Source organism: Bidens hawaiensis, unplaced genomic scaffold (assembly GCF_021521415.1).
Source record: "Bidens hawaiensis isolate Kalapana, Puna unplaced genomic scaffold, B.hawaiensis_p1.1 tig00038096_1, whole genome shotgun sequence".
NCBI classification, from domain to species: Eukaryota; Viridiplantae; Streptophyta; class Magnoliopsida; order Asterales; family Asteraceae; genus Bidens; species Bidens hawaiensis.
The window spans coordinates 151,163-173,951 of record NW_027496673.1 but is presented as its reverse complement, the minus strand read 5'-3'; the positions used below and the strand labels follow the sequence as shown (position 1 = coordinate 173,951).

Genomic DNA, 22,789 nt, shown 5'->3' with positions numbered 1-22,789 from the left:
CATAAAGGGCTTTGTTTAACTTATACACCATGTTTGGATTCATGGGATCCTCAAAACCTGGTGGTTGAGCCACATACACTTCTTCATCAATCTTTCCATTAAGGAATGCAGATTTGACATCAAGCTGGAATACTTTAATGTTCTTTGAGGCAGCATATGCAAGAAAAATCCTTATGGCTTCCAGTCTTGCAACTGGTGCAAACACTTCCTCAAAGTCTATCCCTTCCTTTTGAAGACATCCCAGTGCTACAAGTCTTGCTTTGTTCTTAATCACCAAACCCCTTTCATCCCTTTTGTTTCTGACTACCCATTTGGTTCCAATTGCATATCTGTCATGTGGCTTGTCTACAAGATCCCATACATGTAAATCTCTAAACTGGGCCAATTCCTCTTGCATTGCCTCTACCCAACTATTGTCTTTTAAATCTTGAGCAATATTCTTTGGTTCTAATTGGGATAGAAAGCAAGAGTACAGACAGATGTTTGCTATCTCAGAATGACTCCTTGTTACTCTTTCATGCAATTCACCAATGATATTTTCAGCAGGATGATTCTTTTCAACAGTAGGAGTTTGTATTATCATATTTGTAGACAAATTTGTGTCAAGATTTTTTTCATTGAATTCAGGTTCTTCAATGATCAAATCAGCTTCTGCATCATGAAACTCTGGTGCTTCATCATTGGTTTGTCCTGAAGTAGATGCACCATTGTTTCCCAGATTCAAGCTTTGAAACAAGTCTTGAAATCTTGTTGTGGAAGCATTCTCAACTTCATTTGATTGGTTGCTTGTGTCATTCCCATACTGAACATGATCATTTTGTACATGAGGACTATCTTGACTTTTCATTTCCTGATCTTGTTCAATGTCATTGTTTGAGGAACCTTTCACAAAAGTGTATTCCTTTTCTTTCCCAGCAACCTTTTCCCACAATTCTTCCAAGTCCAGGTCTTTCTTCTTATTTTCTTCAAGTACACTGGTCTTGTAGAATGTATCATCAAAGTCTTCAGAATAAATCTTGAATGACTTTATTAATTTTTCATGATCAAACAGCCATGTTGCACCACTGACTGTGTTGAATTGATTCTCATTAAAAATAATGTCAGATGACTCTATTACACTCATGTGATCTTTCACATAGACTCTGTATGCCTTTGAGTGAGTAGAATATCCAACAAAGAAACAATCTAGTGACTTAGTTTGAAACTTGGTCAAATAGTCTCTAGTGTTCAATAAAAAAACATTTGCAGCCAAAGGGCTTGAAGAACTTGATGTAAGGCTTTCTATTGTTGAAAATCTCATAAGGAGTTCTATCATGCCTTTTGTTCACAAGCACTCTGTTCTGAACATAACAAGCAGTATTGATTGCTTCAGCCCAGAATGTGACAGGTAAGTTAGCATCATCCAACATGGTTCTTGCAGCTTCTATTAGTGTTCTGTTTCTCCTTTCTGCAACACCATTTTGTTCAGGAGTTCTTGGAGCTGAAAATTGTTGCATTATTCCTTACAGAGCATAAAATTCTTCCATAACTCCATTCTTGAACTCAGTACCATTGTCACTTCTCATCATCTTCACTTTCTTATTCAATTTGTTTTCAATCATTGTAATACAACCCTTAATCAACTCAGCAGTCTCATCTTTGGTACTTAGGAAATAAACCCAAGTATATCTTGAATAGTCATCAATAATCACTAGACAGTATCACTTCTTTCCAATACTTGGCACACTCACAGGACCAAAAAGATCCATGTGAAGTAACTCAAGTGGTTGATCAATTGAGTTGATGAGCTTTGTCTTATGAGTAGACTTGTTTTGTTTGCCCTTCTGACATGAGTCACAATGATCATCTAACTTAAATTCTCTTGTAGGTAAACCAATCACATGTTCACCCTTGACCAGTCTATTCATATTCTTCAAGTTCACATGACACAACTTCATATGCCACAATTTACATTCATTTTCAGTGGCTTTGGAAACAAAACATGCACCACCTCTTGAAATAGCATCTTTCATATTCAACTCATACAAGTTCCCATTTCTTGGTGCCATCATCATAATCATTTCAGGTGGGATCACAAATTCAGGTTTTAAGATGAAACAATGAGAATCATCAAAACTGACTTTGTAACCCTTATCACACATTTGAGATATACTCAACAAATTGTATTGTAGTCCCTCAACATGAAAGACATTGTCAAAAGACACCTTCCCATTTGTCAATATCCCTTTACCTACAATCTTTCCACCATTTTCATCACTCCCAAAGGCAACTGGACCCTCATACTTCTCTACATAATTCACAAGTGACCTCTTGTCACAAGTCATGTGCCTAGAACAACCACTATCTATATACCATATATCATTTAATGGAGTGGCCTGTTCCTGCACAAAGAGAAATTTGATTAGTTCAGTAATGAGATGCAAGCTTCTTCAACTTGCAACTTATCAGTGTCAATTTCAGTGGTAGCTTGGGAAGTGAGTGTAGTAGGTTCAGGATCTTCATGAGTGATCTCCAAGTTGTCTGAATGATCAGTTTCATATCCACACTCTCTTGGTGTCTTGTCAAGTGAAGCTGAATTGTCAAGCTCAACTGAGGCAGTTCTCTTTTCTTGTAAGACATAGTTCTTAGTTTCTGAGAAGTATTTTACATCAGTCACAGCTTCAACCTTAGCTTCAGTTCTAGGTTTCCATGTGAAACCTTGTGGTTCATATCCATGTTTTAACAAGAACTTTTCATCACCAGTGAGTGTAGCTTGTTTCTTTCTTTGATATACAGTTTTTCTTCTTGATTTCTCACTGCCTGATGATTCTTGTGACTCATCAGACTTGACTGAATGAGTATTTTTTTATAAATTTTAATGACTGGTTCTCCACTATCACCTGCTTTTGCTTCTGGGGTGATTTACTTCTTCTCACATTCTCAGTCATTTGCTTCTTCTTCTTTGTCTCAGTGCTATTCACATTTCTCTTTCCCAAATACATGGCATACTTCTCTTTGTACAAAACAAAGTCTTGACCAAACCTTGTTCCATTTAGGACATGAAATGGCTGAAACTTGAGTCTCTCATTACATGAATCAGTATGGTGTCCATATTCATCACACTTTCTACACCACACATTTCTTTTGAACATCTCATGTTCTTTTGGTCTCCTGAATCTTTCACTTGGTTTGGGCTCTTTTATACCAATTGTCTTTTTGTTTTTCAGATTGTCAAAATCAATTGAGAATGGAACAAACTCAACCATTCTGATATCACTTCTTTCCACATTCCCTTTAACAAAGACAACCCTTTTCAAATTCAGTGGTTGATCATCTTCATTCTCTCTATATCTTGACTTTCTTCTTTCATATTCCTCAACAGTTTCTACCTCACCCACATCAAAGTCTTCAACACTTGAAAAGATAGGATAAATAGGAGTAAAATATTCTATATCCATTTCTTCCTTATTTACCTTCTTTTTCTTGTTCTTTTCTAGTTTTTCCAAAAACTTTTTGCTTGGAAGTCTGACAGCATTGTAACACACATTCCTCTTTTCACCAATGTCAAAAGAAACATGTTCTCTTCTCATTTGCTCATTCATTCTTTTCATTTTATGTGTAACTGGAGGATACTTTGGAAGTTGATCAACAGATTCAGGCTTTCTATATTTTCTTCCTTTTTCAGCAGCTTGAATTTCTTTTTCAGTAATTTGATCACTCAAATCACTCAGATCATCTTGATCCAACTCATCTGAATCAAAGTCATCTTCAGAGACTTGAACTCGAATTGACTTTTCCTCTTTCATTTCTTTCTTCATAACAAATTCACCATCTTCACTCACCTCAACATTCTTGTACAAATCTGCAACATCTTCTTTGTCTTGAAACACATCTTTGAATTGTTGTAGATAAGCACTTCTCTTTTCTTTGTCAACTTTTGGCATGAAGTTGTTGTTGAATGGTGGTGGAACAGCCTTGTACTTTTCATCTTCCTTTACTTTATTCAGAATTCCACAAATGTTTCCAGTTGAAACTAAGTTCTTTAGGAATTCATTTTCAGTTTGCAGCTTTGTATTCAGCACCTTTTCATCAATCACCATCTTCTTCAACCCACTAATCTCAGTTGTGAATCTTGTCTGAGCCTTATAGCTATTCATACAATCCTCTTCCAAACTTTTCATTATTTCCTCACTAACAATCTCACTTGCCTCATAAGCATTGATAACGCTTTGCTTCTTAAAACACTCACTTTCCAGCTTACCAATCTTTTCTTTTAATTCATTGACAAGTTTAGGTAAATCAGCATTAGGATCAGAATGTACCTTAGATGAAGATGCAGAGTCTATGGCCATGAATGCCACATTTGCTCTTCTGATATCATCTGCTATATCTTCCTCATGGTCACTCCAGTCAAAGCTTCCCTCATGCTGAGTAGTTACTGCCACACTGCCTTAATTTCTTGGTTGATTTTGGTTTGCTGGAATGTTGCTAGTTGCAGGGTTTTGAACAGCTTGATTCTGATTGTTGTTCATTTGATATACTTGATTCTGATTCATACCCTGCTGGTTGTTCATCTGAGGCTGATAGTGGTTGTTGAAATTGGGATTGAAGTTGTTGTATGGATGGAAGTTGTTGTTGTTGGGATTGAAGCCTTGGTTATTGTTGAACTTCTGCTGGTTGTTGTTTCTATGCACATTCTGCTGGTATTGTTGTTGGTTTCTAGGCTGTTGGAACTAATTGACTTGAAAGTTCCTTGGCATATTGCACTCTCTTGCAAAGTGTCCAGGCTGTTGACATTTGTAGCAGATAGCCTTGGACTTGTCAAATCCTATTCTCTCATTTGGACCAGAAACTAGTGATCTGCCAGTTCTATTGTACAGTCTCTTGCTTCTTAATGCCAACATTGCAGCTTGCCATTTGAGATCCATGTCTTCAAGGTCATCAGCATCTATTTGTTCCAAATCATCCTGCACTACACTTGTGTGAATCAAGTTTTTGGCCACAAATGCATTGTAGGATTCAGTGAACATAGACATTAGGGCTTGTGCATCACTCCCTTGAACATGCCCTGTACCAGCACTTTGGGCATTTCCATTTCCCACAGAGACTGAATCATCATCAATCAATTGAACATTAAACCTCTGTTGACCACCTTGACTACTTGAACCACCTCCAATGAATGACTTAGCAGTCTCATTGTTGTGATCACTTGGTTCTTCAATGATGGGAATTTGTTGTTGATTCTTTGTTGTAAGATTCCCCATTGGAGCAATTAAAGCATTTGACACATTGAAACTTGGTTTATCTTCCTTGATCATTTCATTCTCAATCATTTCAAGTTCAGCAGCTTGAAGAAAACATACTACATCATCCAATTTCAATTCATTGAAATTTTGCTTTTGAAGGATGAATTTGCAAGCAGTATACCATTCTTTTGGCATTGAGTTGAGCAACTTTGTATTTAAATCAAAGTCAGTCATTACATAGTCAGTTGTTCTCAACTCATTCACAATACTTAGAAAACATTCTAGTATTGACTTCAACCTTTCACCATCTCTATACTTGAATCTTTCTAACTGTTGCTTCAGTCTTTGCTTCTTAATGTTTTTCAAATCAGTGTTCCCTTCATACATCTCAAGGATTGCATCATACATTGCCTTAACACTTTGATGATGTGTAACCTTTGTGAGGATTTCCCAAGACAGACCAAGTTTGAGCATAGCTAATGCTCTGTCATCAACTTTTCTCATTCTCTCTCTGACGGCAGCAATAGCATTTGCATTAGCACCTTCTTCAACCGCAGCTTGTGGTCCATTCTTGATAGAATTCCACATATCCACATCATTATAACAAACAGCTGCCTCAAAAAGTACTTTCCACTTGGTAAAGTTCTCCTGACCATACAATCTAGGTATCTTATTAGTAGACACATCTTGTTCCTCATATCCAGACATTTTCTTAAAATAAAAATTAAGTTCTTATCAAAAATAGAGTAAAATGATCAGATCTGAGAATAAATTCTAGATCTGAGGTGTCTGATATGAATAGAACAAGATTCAACAATAAAAATCAAAGCTTTAAGTGAAATAAGGAAAAGAAAACACCTAAAACTTGTAGATCTGGAAGAAAAATGAAGAACAGAGCTTCTGACGTCACAAGTCAATCGAACAGTGCTCTGCTTACGTCATTCTTCTTCAAAACTTAATCAGCAACAATCTTTCTAAAAATAGCAGCAATAAGCTCTGATACCACTTGTCAGGTCCCGTTTATGATGGTCAATTCGGCTCGGATCTTAATCAATTATGTCATAACTCACACAAAATTAATCGTGTTGACAAGAGAGTTAATGACGGGTTACTATATTTAGAAAGATGACCGTTTGTTAAAGGCGGAATCAATAACAAACATACGGTTGCAATGAGTATTCAAAATATGAAGACACACACAGGATTCACTCAAAAGATTTCCATTTATATAAAATTAATCATACAAAAGGATAATCGATTAGGGTTTAGAAGGAATCCTAGGACAGCCGTCACACACACAATATTCTTTCAATTAATGTGTCGGTCTTATCCGTATTGTGCTCTGTCTCCTCCCTTTGGCGGCGTGCCCTAATTATTCTATTTATAGGCCTGCCAACCTAAGACAGACTGTCATTCCTTCTAGAAACCCTATCCGATAGTACATATTCAATTTACATATTCAAAAATATACTAAGTGTAAAACAAGTCTTCCGGGTAGGCTTTTCATTAAACTTCAGTCTCCGGGTACGCAGTGTACTCGGCCTTCCTTCAGACTTGGTAAACATAGAAGTGTACTCGGAATCAGTTTCCGGGTAGACTTTACTTAAAGAATATTTTACCAAGTAAAATATTCACCGAGTAGACTTCAATCTTCTTGGACTTATCAAACTTTGCTCAAAAAATCCTTACGAGCAACCTTGTTCTTCTATGATCCTGTTCGACTCATTGTCAGTTAAACAACTTATTGATAAGGCGTACTCGGGAGTACACACCTTACTTGAGCAGAACCTTACTCGATATGACTTAGAGATATTCCATCAACTCATCAAGTATACTCGGACCATATTTATTAAAGAATACCTTGCCCGGTCTTCCATTTACTTGGCTTCTTGGACTTTGTTGACCAAACCTTACTCGGTAGAGTAAAATACTTAGTCTTGAAGAACAACCCTTCTTGACAAAGTGAACCTTACTCGGATATGCCAAATTAATGAACCTTACTCGGAAATCACTAAAAAGCATACCTTGCTCGGATATCCACTTAAGAAGATTATTTAAAGTAAACCGTGCCCAGAAGGCAAAATCTCGTACTCGGCTAAATAAAAGCTTACTCGAAGGTCCAAGGTGTGCTCGGATTCAATACTTAGCAGTTTCTGAAGAGGTTGAGAAGATTCCAATCTTCCATATTCTTCGTTTAGGTCAAATCTCCTCATTTGGGTCAAATTCTTGACTCAACATTATGCAAACAAAGTTCGAGATGAGCTCGATGGGAGAGATGAATTTTTTCTTAGGGTTGCAAGTTCACCAGTCTGCTAACGGAATCTTTATTCATCAGACAAAGTATGTGAACGATGTCTTGAGGCGATTCAAGATATCTACTGTAAAAATCCCTTCAACTCCTCTTCCCGTGGGTCACAATTTATCACCGGATGAATTGGAGGATACCGTTGATCCTACCCTTTGTCTTGCCATGATCGGTTCTTTAATGTCTCTAACGGCTTCTCGCCCTGACATTATGTTTGTTGTTTGTCTTTGTGCTAGGTTTCAAGCAAGTCCACGAGTGACTCACCTAGCTGCGGTTAAGAAAATACTTCAGTATTTGAGGGGAAATCCAGACATCGGGTTGTGGTACCCCAAGGATGATACTTTTGATCTTACTGCTTATTCAGACTCGGACTATGGAGGTTGCAAGATCAACTTCAAATCAATGACTGCAAGATGTCAATTTTTAGGAAACCGGCTTATTTCCTGGCAGTGTAAGAAGCAGACAACGGTCTCCACTTCAACCGCCGAAGCTGAGTATGTTGCAGACTCGAGTTGTTGTTCCCAGGTTTTGTGGATACAACAACATCTTCGCGACTACGGTTTGAAGTTTCTTACTACTCCTATTTGGATTGATAATCCTGCTGCAATTTCTATCACAAAGAATCCCATACAACATTAGAAAACAAAACATATCAAAATTCGATATCACTTTATACGGGATTGCTTTGAGAAGAAGTTGATTGACCTTGAGAAAGTACATACTGACTTTCAGAAAGTCGATCTGTTTACCAAAGCTTTTGACAAAACGCGTTTTCAATTTTTGCTTGGTTTAAATGGATTGAAGACCCTTGCTGATATCCTTAAACAAGGACAACTATCTTTATTTCTTGTTATTTCTTTTAAAATTTATTTTGGTTTTAGGGGGTGAAAATCTATAAAATACAAAAAGATTGTGCTTTTCGCTTGTATAGATAAAATCCAAAAACATTAAAAATTTAAAAAAAATAAAAAATATTGTGATTTCTTTTCTTTAATGTTGTTCTCTTTAAAATTTTCTTTGAAAAACAAAAAACATTTTAAAATTTGAAAATCCAAAAAGATTGTAATTTCAGTTTGTACAGAAAAATCCGAAAATCCAAAAAGACTATGAAGTTTATTTTGTTTATAAGAAAATTGAAAAAGACAAAAATATTGTGTTTTTAAAGTATGTATAGAGAAAAACCAAAAAGATTTTTGCATACGTTTGCTGAAAATTATGTCAATTATCTACATTTGAAGGGCATGTACGTGTATATGTTTGGTCCTGACATTTACTTGTAAATTATTGGGTTAGCCATTCACCTGATAATGGAAAATAGTTGGGGTGTTCGTTATGCGTTTTTAGATTGTTTTCTCGCTTAAAATTATGTCGGTTATTTAAGTTTGTGAAGCATGCTTGCATGTCTTGGTCCTATTATTCATTTGCTGAATTGATAGAACAACCATTTATTTATAGACTTAAGTTAACTAGGGCGATTAAATTTATCTTTATTTTTATTTTATGCTCCTCAAAATTTTGAGTGCTTGAAGCAAAAAAGAGAAAATGATAGTACATTGATTATTTTGACTGCAAATCCAGCAAGAACTAAGCCTAAAGGACTGTGTCCTTAATTGCATTGGTGCATTGGTAGGTCTTAAAAAAACAAGTAGAGTAAATTATGTGATATAACATAAAGAAACGCCAAATTGAAAGAGGTGTTAGTCTCTAGCAAAAAGTCTCGGTGAGGATGGCAGAAATGTAATAACCTGTCATACTCAAGCCTTATACTTGTTTGATCAACCCAAAATAAAATAAAGCAAATAACAAGCTTTGAGTTTCTAGACACTGTGAGTCTTTATGTGGCTTAATCATCTGGGTATTCATATGCATGAATATTTCATTCGCTTTTCGAGCAAACCCAAAGTCATTAAACTTGATCACTGCTGTACTTCGTAAAAATTTCCAAAATACTGACTTGATCAAAATCCACTGTTAGTCATACATTGTTTCTCCCTTGCGCGCGTCTTAATACCATTAAGAAACGGACCCCAGGGGATACAATGTACGTAAGCCGACAGATGGATTAGTGCATATTCACTCATAGTAACAGAAAATCAATGCATTGCTCATATATTTCTACAAAAACAATTTTTGATCAAAAATATAATGGTTTAAGTCAAGTTGGGGTGATATGGCAAAAATCAAATTAAGCTTGAACCGTGATTAGAGACTGATAGTTTCTGATATTCTGTGCTCTAATTGAACCAATTAATCATATCACAAAAATAGTTGAAAGTTTGTTATTAGATTTAAGTGGACAAAAATATCAATGACCGACTTAACACCAGTCATAATATCGCTGAAATATAAAACTGTGATGGAAGGGCAATTTGGTCAATATGATTCTCTGCTTAAACTCAACAAAAATACCAAAAATAAATACTGTTTTTGAAAATCATATAAAACTCAAAAAAGATTTTATATTTTCTATTTCAGATTCTTTTGTAAATACATTCTTGATATATTACAAAATACCAAAAATATTTTTCATTTCGTTTTTACATATTATTTAAATAATTTATTTATCTGTTTCAAAAGGTGAAACGAATTTTTAAAGTATTTGATTATCGGGATAAAGGTCATCGGTAATTCTTTTAAAATTAATTTAATTTTTTTAATTCTTTAGTAGGTTTTATTTAATTCATTTAATTAGTTATTTATTCTTTTAAAATTACATGTTTAATTCGTTATTTATGGATAACGAATTAGGGTATCCTTTAATGAACTACAGTCTAGTTCGTGTCTCTAATTCGCTTCCGCACTCTGTAACGAAATACATCCAATTCATTATGCATATTTAACGAATCAAGACATGATTTGAATTTTAATTCGTTATGCATATTTAACGAATCAAGACACGATTTGAATTTTGATTCGTTATGTCACGTATTAAGATAAGGGTAACGAATCGGCTGATTCGTTATTTAAATCTCTAAGGAATCTGTTTGGTTCGAACATAGGGATGCGTGTAAGGCATGTGTATAAAGGACAGCTGTTACACGATTCGTCCTTCACTGTTCTTTCACCTTCCTAATACCTAAAGTCACCCTTTTCAAATTTTTTCTCTGAATTTTCGACCTTTGAATTCCGAACTTTCGGGTATTCCATTGTGTTGCTAAGGTATAGATAAGAACATCTTTGTGCTTTACGTCAAAAATGACACTGTTTTGATAGCTTAATTATACAATTTTGTTATTGGGGTTTTACGAGTTTCTGAATCTTTGCTTAATCGACATCATGCTGTGTTATTATAGTTTATTTTGATTTCATTTTGGTCGGAATGTGGTTCCGAGACCTTGGGTAGATTTTAATCAAAGGTTGATTATTTTTTGCTGGGTTGATTGAATGTGTATGTTTTCGGGTTTTAGGCTTTGTTTAACTCTCCGAGTATTCTTATTTATTTCAAGGTGTTAAGCCTCAATCTCAACACCATGTTCTTGGTATTGTAATTCCGAGTTGGCTAAACCTATGGATTCGATTACTCAACGATAAGTATGGGATAATTGAATCTGGATTTATCATGTTGACCGTCGGTGTTCTTATGTAATTTTGACTTTGACCAGGACAGTCAAAGATTAAGCTATTCTTGTCATTCGTTAACTTTAGCGACTTGGAACTCTTTCGTGTTCAATTCGTTAAAGATTCAAACGAATTAGCTTAGCAATTAAGTTATCTAACGAATCAGATGTAGATTCGTCAAATCATATCGAACTAGACTCTAGTTCGTTCCATTAATAGTAATTCGCTAAGGCTATTTCGTTAACCTATTTACATGATAGCGAATCACTTGATTCGTTACAGATTGGTAACGAATCAGAGTGATAATCACACGAATGACATTTTCTTGTTTAATTAAAATTAATTACCTTTTGAAATTTAATAAATGATTCCAACCATCTTAACGCGTAAATATATTGATTACACACGACATATAAAATTAAACACACCATCTAGAGATAAATTGATATATATATATATATGAATGCTAACTGTAAATTATATCTCCACATTACTTATGCTCGCTTAAATTCTATTCAGTAAAATGGCTGATCAATTGAATCAAGATCCACCGGCTGTTGATCAAAGGCAACAAGAACAACCACCACAAGAACAACCACCTCAAGCACAACAGGAAGAAGTTATTTTATTACCATATGACACAAAGCACAACATCTGTGCTTATGTTGATCAAGATGTTGCTGATGTTGCTGAGTTTGGAGACATGTTGACATTCTTAAGACGTTCAGTGATACATTATGCAATCATTGCTCGACCTAAAGTTTATCTCAGCATTATTAGGCAGTTTTGGGATACTGCTGAGTATGTTGAGGTGGAGAATCACATTTTAGCCACGATAAATCGAACCGTTATTACAATTGATGTGAAAGTGGTTCGTCGTGTGCTTCGTTTTGGTGACAATGATGACAACCCAAGTGAATTTGACAAGCAACTAATCAACGGTTTGTTTACTCGTTTACGTTACGGTGGGGGTATTGATGAATCAATGTTGAACAAGAATGGATTATACCCACCATACAAGTATCTTCTACATGTCTTGATTCATTTTATGAGTGGTCGTCGTGGTGGATTTGACCAATGCAGAAGCAGTATGCAATCGGCTTTTGTTGCACTTATCCTCAACAAGCCATTTAACTATTCTGAGCTAGTCTTCGATCATCTGAAAGAACAAGTTCAGCAAACGACTCAGAAAAATAAGTTCTTGTTGTATCCTCGGTTTCTGTAACGATTCCGGCAAATTCAGGTATACCCTAGCCGGAATATACTATTTACGTGTTATTTAATATTGACTATATGTGTTATAGTACGTTTATACGAGTATATATGATTCACAGTACGAATCATACTCGAGTATATAGTGAAACGTATTGGAATTACAACTAACCAATGAACGATTATTGAAACCCGAAAGAATCGGGAATTACATTATAGACGAAGTATATAATGTTTAGTGATGTTCACGAAGTATTAATGCTTCGGGATAAGTGAATTATAGCACAGAAAAGGGATTTCGATTTAATGGTACGTCGATACGCTAAACGAAACCTTTAACACCAAACCAAGCAAGAGACGATCAATTAAGCCGAAAAAGATGCGTAGTTATTAATAATATGATGTTTTAACGTCATGGGTTAAGTTTTTAAAGTTTTTAAATCAGTTTTATGTAAATTTTGTTTTAACCCGAAAAACGACCATTTTAGGCTCATTTTAAGCCGAATTACGAGTTTAAACGAGAAACGAACTGAACCAGACTATCCACAACATTATCCGGATTGTGTAATCCAAATGTGTGGCTAATATTGAACTTGGGGGACCCACCCCCCACACCACCTTTAGGCCGGCCACCCTCACCCCTTTACACATTACATTTTTTTTTTCTTCACACAAATTCTCTCAAACTCTCTCAACCTTCAAACATCCATCCATTTCCTTGATTTCTACCAAAGACTTGAAGGTATAACACTTGTTTTGAAGCTTGAATCTTGTTTTTAATTTCATAATTCTTGAGAAAAGGAAGTTTCATGTGAAAAATGGGTGAAAACCCGAGATGAAACCGATTCTCGTGTGATCAAAGGATGTATACAAGTTATACAAAGGATCTTGATCCAAGTAATTAGTTAAAAGTGTTTAGAATGAATTTTTACGGTTGAAATCTTGTCAAATGAATTTTCCATGTGAAAGACGGGTGAAAATCCAAGATGAAACCGACTCTTGCATGACCAAGAGATGTATACAAGTTATACAAGGGATCTTGGTCCAAGAAATGAGTAAAAAGAGTCGAGAACGGATATTTACGGTCAAAATCGTTGTTTTGATGTTTTAACCGACACTAGGAAAGAAATGGCTTGATTGTGGGTATAACTTGCTTGGTGTGGTGTTGATGTGCTTGTAAGTGTTGTATCTAGCGGCTAGCAAAGGCTAGAAACCGAGATCCTTGCGATCTAAAGCTAGAAAACACAAAATAGTTCGGTTTTCGTGTGTGTATGAATTATGGACAGATTGTTGTGTGCTTAGAGTTGGGTCACGAAATTTCACAGAGATGATCTACACATGAAAATAAGAGATCTGTGAATTTTTGGTAATTTTTGGATAAAAGATGAATATTTGGTGAATTTAATGCTCGGTTTTGGCCAAAAATAGTGAAAAATAGCAAAACATGATGAAAAATTCCGGAAAATTTAAGATAATCTTTTTATAACATATAAAAGTCACCCACAAAATTTGAGCTCAGTTGGAAAAGTCTAAGTAGGCTTTTCGGTGAAACGAGTTCTAGGGCTTTCTAGCTCGGTTTTGGGTGAAAATGGCTTGAAAAATAAGTTTTAAATTCTGTAAAAATTCCAGGAAGTTATGAGGATGATAGAGATCATCCCAGAAAAATTTGGGATTTTTCTAAAGTGTTTTGGTATTTTTGATATATTTAGTGTTTTAATAAGATTTAAAAATAGATAAATAAATGTAAATATAGGAAAATAAATCTGGAAAAATTCCAGAAAGTTATGAGGATGACAAGGATCATTCCAGAAAAATTTGGGATTTTTCTAAAGTGTTTTGGTATTTTTGATATATTTAGTGTTTTAATAAGATTTAAAAATAGATAAATAAATGTAAATATAGGAAAATAAATCTGGAAAAATTCCAGAAAGTTATGAGGATGACAAGGATAATTCCAGAAAAATTTGGGATTTTTCTAAAGTGTTTTGGTATTTTTGATATATTTAGTGTTTTAATAAGATTTAAAAATAGATAAATAAATGTAAATATAAGAAAATAAATCTGGAAAATTTTTAAAAATTCCTTACTGTCAAATTAAGTTTTGTGCAAAATTTCAAGACCCGAGACTAATCGGGTAATTATTTGTGCTAAAAAGAACATAAAAACAAGTTTTTAAAGCTTAAAACGTGTAAACCGGCAAAGTTCGCATAAGCGAGCTGACTGGTTCATGAAAACTCTAAAAATGGACTATTTCATAAATCTAAGTAAATTAAGTAAAAATAAATCATCCGAAAATAATTCGGATGATTTGGGTAATTTTACCCGATTTTACCGTTTCCGGCACCGAAATGACGAAAACGGGCCCCACGGCCAAACGGGGTGTCAAACCGAGCTATAATTTCATCACTTTAACTAAATTGACTGTCAAACTCTAAGCAATGTCACAATCTGAGTCCTTAGAAGTGTCACGGGGTTAACATTGTCCCCGAATCGAGTACAGTACTGGGTTAACAATGTTCCCAGATGTACCGATTGATACGTATTTAAGTTATGGGAATTATATAGTAACGACTAGATATTATATTACAGATCCAGGCACGTAGCTGTTCCTTATATTACTCACCGACTCACAAAAAGGTGAGTTTTCACGAGCCCCTTTTAATGAATTGTTTTAATTATATTTTCCTGGGGCGGAAAACATGTCTTATTTAAGTATTTAAGTACATACCGATCGTATGGAAATACTTGTACATTTATATATATGGTCTGATGCACAGAATATACAAAATGTTTATCATGTGTTATTGTTCTGGGGTAACATAGTTCCCAGGGGTTATTATTGTTCTGGGGTAACATAGTTCCCAGGGGTTATTATTGTTCTGGGGTAACATAGTTCCCAGGGGTTATTATTGTTCTGGGGTAACATACTTCCCAGGGGTTATTATTGTTCTGGGGTAACGTAGTTCCCAGGGGTTATTTTTGTTCTGGGGTAACATAGTTCCCAGAAAGTTAATGGAAATGTCCTGGGGTAACATAGTTCCCAGCATGATTATATTGTTAATAAATGATTTTTAAAATGATTTGTCAGTGTTTATTTAAATTAGTGAAACTCACCAACTATTCGTAGTTGACCCGTTTTCTTTACATGTTTTCTAGGTATGCCCAAGTTGGAATGATTGATATGTGCTTAACTATCTGTGCTACCTGTTGGAAGCTTGCTGCTCTATGTTTTGTAATGAATTTATTAATGTCTTATCGGTAAAATATGTGTGTAACACCTAGACAGTAATGAAACTCGCAACAATGTAATATGTTATAAATTAATGTAGTGGTATTTTCTTTATAAGCAATGCTGTTGATATCAGATGTGTCTGTTGCATCCCGTGTACGTTTCCGCTGCGGTTACGGGGTGTTACAGAACTTGGTATCAGAGCCATTGGTTATAAAGAATTAGGATGTCTGAAAAAGATACCTAAAATATAACCAGTAGCTCAAGTATTATAGGATCTGAATATCAACTAATAATATATTGTGACGAGATCGGGATGAACTTGGATGGACAAGTGGGTTATTATGGTCCGGAACATAATAACAGACTTGTCTGCACGAGGGAATTCAGGGGAAGTCACGGGGGACTTAAATAGGTAAAATTGGCAACATATGTGTAAATGTATAATAATATTATTATGTGGCAAAATTGTATAAGTAAGTGCATGTTAATTTGATTTTGAATTACACTATGAAAAGGGACTATATGTTTGTTAACTTGTGTGCAGGTAAAAATGGCAAGAACACCTAGTGTGTCGACGGAAGAGGACCCGGAAGAGGTCAGTTCCGGGGCCTCTGGAAGCCCAAGTGTAGCACCCAGCTCCGAGCCTTCGGAGGCTAGTCATAGTACTTCTAGACAGACCACCCCAGCTAGGAGTGCTAGTTTACCCTCCCCTGCTAGGGTTACCAGGTCTCCTACCCCGCCCGCACCACAGACCGCTCCGATTCCCCCCAGACACGGTCCCCGCCTCACGGCGCGGATCAGTGCCCCGTATGTTCCGCCCACTGTTACCCCACCCAGATCCACATACCACCGGGGCGAGTCTTCCCGCCCCCAACCCGAGCCTGCGACCCTACCTGTGTGGGGTCTTTCAAGGCAGGAGCGGGACTTGGCGGCTTGGCTACGTGTTCTCACCGAACAGGTGAACGAGCACTCTGCCGCCCTGGTCGTGGGGGTACAGAGGCGGACGTACCTCGGGGACTGCATACTGGATCACCAGTATGCTATTGACCAGTTAAAAAGGGAGTGTTCATACTCCCACTGGTTGATCGGCCAGATGGAAACCCGAATACGGGTCATGGTGGCGGTGTTGGTAGTGCTGGTGGCGGTGTTGGTGGGGTTGGTTTACCACCATGTGTAGATGTGTTAGATGGTAGAATTTTGAACCGCTTTTTGATACTCCGTGTAAGTAGTTAGTGGTGATACTAACACGGAGTGAATCTTGTTTAGTTACAGTACATCCACTGGCCCATAGGGGGTCTCTTGGAGGGCATATCATTATCGATACTTTTGGGTATCATTCAAGCACTGACCCATTGTGGGTTATGTCGAGGATGATACTGACATAGGGCCCTTGTAATAAAACTAGTTATGTAATGTTGACTGAAAGTATGTAAACTGATGTTTGTGTAATATGAATCAATGTTTACTAATGAATGAAATATGTATTGTGTTTTATGTTTTGAGATGGTATTGATTATATCTATTTCTTTGATGATTGTGTAGAATGGCACCGAAACGATCAACGAAAATATCGGAAGTAGATGTGAGCCGTTTGATTGCTCAACAGTTGGAGGCGGCGATACCGGATATAGTATCGCGCATCGCCGCCAGTATTAATAACTCGACCAATCCAACCCCTCCGAGCAATCAAACGCCCATAAATAATGACGGGGAACAAAATGCTAATCCTCCAAGGAATGACAACACTATGCCGAGTAATGACGCACCGCCTACGGTGGTCGCTACCGACAGTAATGGCCCTATCCCTACTGTAGAGACCAACCGCACTGGACCATCCAGGGGTTGTTCAATCAAGGACTTTATGTTATGCAAGCCTTTAGAATTTAACGGGTCGGAAGGACCGAATGGGTTAGTGAAATGGTTAGAGAAAATAGAATCAGTGGTAAATATCAGCAACTGTCCCGAGGATTGTGTCGTTAAGTACGCCACCTGTACGTTCACAGACCATGCCTTGACATGGTGGAACACCATAGTACAGACTCGAGGTCAGGCGGCGACAAACCGCATGACCTGGGCAGAGCTTAAGGATCTTGTTTTGAAACATTTCTGCCCAAAGAATGAATTGCAGAAACTGGAACATGAGTTGTGGAACCTAGAGATGCATGGGGCGGACCACTTGGGATATACCAACCGGTTTAATGAACTGTCACGATTAGTGCCGTGGTTGGTCACCCCGGAGTCAAAGAGGGTGGAACGTTATATTTGGGGACTTACTCCAGTAGTGAGGAGTATAGTTAACGCGGGAAGGCACCAGACGTATGAGGGTGCAGTGACACAGGCTGGTATTGTCACGTATGATTTCTTAAGGAGCGGATCGATAAAGACGACGGGGGAGTCGGCTGGGGGAAAGCGAGGTACGTATGACAATAGGGTCCGAGAGAAACAGCAAGGTAAACGAGCTAGGCCCGCTGCCCAGAGCTATGCCATGACTAGTTCGGGCGAAAGGCAAGAACCGCAGAGGGGAACGTTTCCTAAATGTGGGAAATGTGGTTACCACCATAGTGGCGTGTGCAAGGAGGTGGTGTGCCACCGGTGTGGCCGGGTTGGACACTACGCACCAAATTGTAAGACAAATCTGAACAACCTGAACCGTCAACCGCAACCTATTCGTGCGCAACCATTTAGAACTCAACCAGCCCGACAGCAGAACCCGCAAGGAAACCAGATGGTGACCACTAGCCGTGCTTGCTACGAATGCGGCAGCACGGATCACTTCAAAAGGAACTGCCCGAAACTGAATCAGGGAGGAAACGGGAGACAACTCGCGGGTCAGCCATCGGCGTCCAATCCGGCGCGAGGCCGGGCATTTGTGATGGGAGCGAACGAGGCGCGCCAGGACCCCAGCGTAGTGACAGGTACCTTCCTCGTCTCTGATCATTACGCTTCTGTATTATTTGATACAGGCGCCGATAGAAGTTTTGTCTCCATTAGATTCCTTTCGATAGCAAACCTTCCTATTGGTGAAACCATAGAACCCTACACCGTAGAGGTCGCTAACGGTAAAACCATGATAGTTAATCGGATTGTTCGGAATTGCCCTTTTATTCTAAGCGAACAATCCTTCCTGATTGACTTGTTACCGGTAGAATTGGGTAGTTTTGACGTGATAGTGGGAATGGATTGGTTGGCACGTAATAGGGTAGAAATAAACTGTGAAAAGAAAACCGTCAAGATCCGGGTGTCGGATGACGAGGAGGTATTAGTGCAGGGAGAAAAATCCGGCACCATGATACCATTTGTATCCCACCTCAAGGTGTTGAAATATATACGTCAGGGATGTGTGGCGTATCTAGCGAGCATGACGGCCGCTGATTCTGAGGAAAAACGGGTGGACGATATTCCCGTGGTACGCGAATTTCCACAAGTTTTTCCAGAGGAACTTCCTGGATTACCGCCAACCCGACAAGTCGAATTCAGAATCGGCTTATTACCTCAAGCCGGCCCTGTTGCTAAGGCCCCTTACAGACTTGCACCGTCCGAGATGCAAGAACTATCCAACCAGTTGCAGGAATTGTTGGATAAGGGGTTTATACGTCCCAGTTATTCCCCGTGGGGTGCACCTGTACTATTTGTGAAAAAGAAGGACGGAAGCCTTCGAATGTGCATTGACTACAGGGAATTGAACAAATTAACCATCAAAAATAGATATCCTCTTCCCCGAATCGATGATTTGTTCGACCAACTACAAGGTGCGAGCTATTTCTCAAAAATTGATCTTAGATCGGGATACCACCAAGTTAGAATTCAAGAGGAGGATATCCCAAAAACCGCGTTTCGGACTCGCTACGGCCACTACGAATTTTTAGTTATGCCTTTTGGGCTAACAAATGCGCCAGCGGTGTTCATGGATCTCATGAACCGAGTCTGTAAACCCTATCTCGACAAGTTCGTCATTGTATTTATTGACGATATTTTGATATACTCGAAGAGTAAAGAGGAGCACGAGCAACACTTAAAGTTAGTTTTAGAGCTCCTGGATCAGGAGAAGTTATATGCAAAATTCTCCAAGTGTAACTTCTGGTTACAAGAGGTGCAATTCCTCGGTCATGTTATAAACCACCAAGGAATACACGTTGATCCGAGTAAGGTTGAAGCTATTAAGAATTGGCAAGCGCCTAAATCTCCGAAGGAAATCCGCCAATTCTTAGGCTTAGCTGGATACTATCGTCGATTTATAGAGAACTTTTCCAGCATCGCCCAACCTTTAACCCTCCTGACTCAAAAGGATCGGAAATATGAATGGGGTGAAGAGCAGGAAACGGCGTTTCAAACGCTAAAACAAAGATTGTGCCAAGCGCCAATCTTAAGTCTCCCCGACGGAGACGATGGATTTATTGTATATTGTGACGCATCCCGTAAAGGGTTAGGATGCGTGTTAATGCAAAATAAAAAGGTCATAGCCTATGCGTCTCGACAGTTAAAAGTTCATGAGAAAAACTACACTACTCATGACTTGGAACTGGGAGCAGTCATCTTTGCACTTAAAATCTGGAGACACTATCTCTACGGTACAAAGTGCACCATATTCACTGATCATAAAAGTTTGCAACACATATTCGATCAGAAAGAACTGAATATGAGGCAACGAAGATGGGTCGAGTTGCTGAGTGACTATGACTGTGTCATACGATATCACCCCGGCAAGGCTAACGTTGTAGCCGATGCCTTGAGTAGAAAGGATCGAGTCAAGCCACTACGTGTGCGAGCGTTGGGGATGATAGTCCAGTCGAACCTTTCAGATTTGATTCGAGTCGCTCAACGCGAGGCGTTGAAAGAGGGCCAATTGGATAAAGAAGGACTTTACGGGAATGAGAAGAATTTCGAACAGCGTGTGGACGAAATTCTTTATTTCAAAAATCGGATTTGGATCCCGACCCTCCATGACCTTCGTGATTTGATCATGGATGAAGCACATAAATCGAAATATTCCATACATCCGGGATCAGATAAAATGTACAAGGATGTGAAAGAATTTTACTGGTGGCCAGGAATGAAAAAGGATATAGCCACATACGTCGGCAAGTGTACGACGTGTGCGAGAGTTAAGGCGGAACACCAGAAACCCTCGGGAATGCTACAACAGCCGGAAATTCCCGAATGGAAGTGGGAGCAGATCACAATGGATTTTGTGACACATCTCCCCAAGACACCCCGAGGTCATGATGCGATTTGGGTAATCGTGGATCGATTAACCAAATCGGCACATTTTATTCCAATTAGGAATACTTTTAACACTGAGAGACTTGCGCAAATTTATATAAATGAAATAGTGTCTCGTCATGGCATCCCCATCTCGATCATCTCCGATAGGGATAGCCATTTCACCTCCAAACTTTGGCAAGCTGTTCAAGAAGCATTGGGAACACGTATTGACCTAAGCACAGCTTACCACCCTCAGACCGATGGTCAGTCTGAGAGGACCATTCAAACTTTGGAGGATTTGCTTCGTGCTTGCGTACTGGACTTTAAGGGAAATTGGGATCAACATCTCCCACTCGTTGAATTTTCCTATAATAACAGTTACCATAGCAGTATAAAGGCAGCACCTTATGAAGCATTGTATGGGCGGAAGTGCCGATCACCACTTTGCTGGTCTGAAGTGGGTGACTCGCAGGTCATTAGATCGGATCTGGTCCAGGAGACGACCAGCAAGATTCTTGAAATTAAGAACAACCTGAAAGCCGCGCGGGATCGGCAGAAGAGTTATGCTGATACCCGTCAAAAACCGTTGTCATTTGAGAAGGGTGAAAAGGTATACTTGAAAGTATCACCCTGGAAAGGAGTGGTCAGATTTGGAAAGGCGGGGAAGTTGGCCCCTAGATACATTGGACCATTCAACATTACTGCAAAGATCGGTCCGGTAGCTTACCGACTAGAACTGCCTGAGGAACTAAGTGCAGTTCATAAAGTGTTTCATGTGTCGAATTTGAAAAGATGTCTGGCGGATGAGACATCGGTGTTACCCTTAGAGGGTGTTCAAATAAGTGATAGGCTCAACTTCGTAGAGGAGCCCATCGAAATAGTGGACGGTAAGATCAAGCAACTTAGACACAATAAGATCTCGTTGGTCAAAGTTATATGGAATTCGCAACGAGGCCCAGAATTTACTTGGGAACGAAAGGATGAATTTCGGAAGAAATACCCCCACCTATTTCCTCAAAAGGAAGTAGTTGACGCATAAAATTTCGAGGACGAAATTTTTATAACGGGGGGAGAATGTAACGATTCCGGCAAATCCAGGTATACCCTAGCCGGAATATACTATTTACGTGTTATTTAATATTGACTATATGTGTTATAGTACGTTTATACGAGTATATATGATTCACAGTACGAATCATACTCGAGTATATAGTGAAACGTATTGGAATTACAACTAACCAATGAACGATTATTGAAACCCGAAAGAATCGGGAATTACATTATAGACGAAGTATATAATGTTTAGTGATGTTCACGAAGTATTAATGCTTCGGGATAAGTGAATTATAGCACAGAAAAGGGATTTCGATTTAATGGTACGTCGGTACGCTAAACGAAACCTTTAACACCAAACCAAGCAAGAGACGATCAATTAAGCCGAAAAAGATGCGTAGTTATTAATAATATGATGTTTTAACGTCATGGGTTAAGTTTTTAAAGTTTTTAAATCAGTTTTATGTAAATTTTGTTTTAACCCGAAAAACGACCATTTTAGGCTCATTTTAAGCCGAATTACGAGTTTAAACGAGAAACGAACTGAACCAGACTATCCACAACATTATCCGGATTGTGTAATCCAAATGTGTGGCTAATATTGAACTTGGGGGACCCACCCCCCACACCACCTTTAGGCCGGCCACCCTCACCCCTTTACACATTACATTTTTTTTTTCTTCACACAAATTCTCTCAAACTCTCTCAACCTTCAAACATCCATCCATTTCCTTGATTTCTACCAAAGACTTGAAGGTATAACACTTGTTTTGAAGCTTGAATCTTGTTTTTAATTTCATAATTCTTGAGAAAAGGAAGTTTCATGTGAAAAATGGGTGAAAACCCGAGATGAAACCGATTCTCGTGTGATCAAAGGATGTATACAAGTTATACAAAGGATCTTGATCCAAGTAATTAGTTAAAAGTGTTTAGAATGAATTTTTACGGTTGAAATCTTGTCAAATGAATTTTCCATGTGAAAGACGGGTGAAAATCCAAGAT

At 38.1% G+C, this 22,789-nt stretch overlaps 1 protein-coding gene across 1 annotated transcript; it reads right to left on the bottom strand.

Annotated features, from left to right (window-relative positions):
* Window positions 1–4,712: 4,712 nt before the first annotated feature.
* LOC143590016 (uncharacterized) lies at window positions 4,713–5,488 on the bottom strand. The gene is made up of 2 exons (XM_077070617.1): window positions 5,141–5,488; window positions 4,713–5,086 (listed from the first exon to the last, which is right to left on the bottom strand). The coding sequence occupies exons 1-2, from the start codon at window positions 5,457–5,459 to the stop codon at window positions 4,713–4,715; spliced, it is 693 nt and encodes a 230-aa protein (XP_076926732.1). The 5' UTR covers window positions 5,460–5,488.
* Window positions 5,489–22,789: the final 17,301 nt, after the last annotated feature.

Excerpts from the sequence above, each read along its gene's own strand:
- LOC143590016 (XM_077070617.1), bottom strand. The coding sequence starts at position 5,459 with ATGACTGACTTTGATTTAAATACAAAGTTGCTCAACTCAATGCCAAAA. Across the intron at positions 5,087-5,140 it reads ATTCATTGGAGGTGGTTCAA|TCTCTGTGGGAAATGGAAAT; the intron begins GTAGTCAAGGTG and ends ATGATGATTCAG.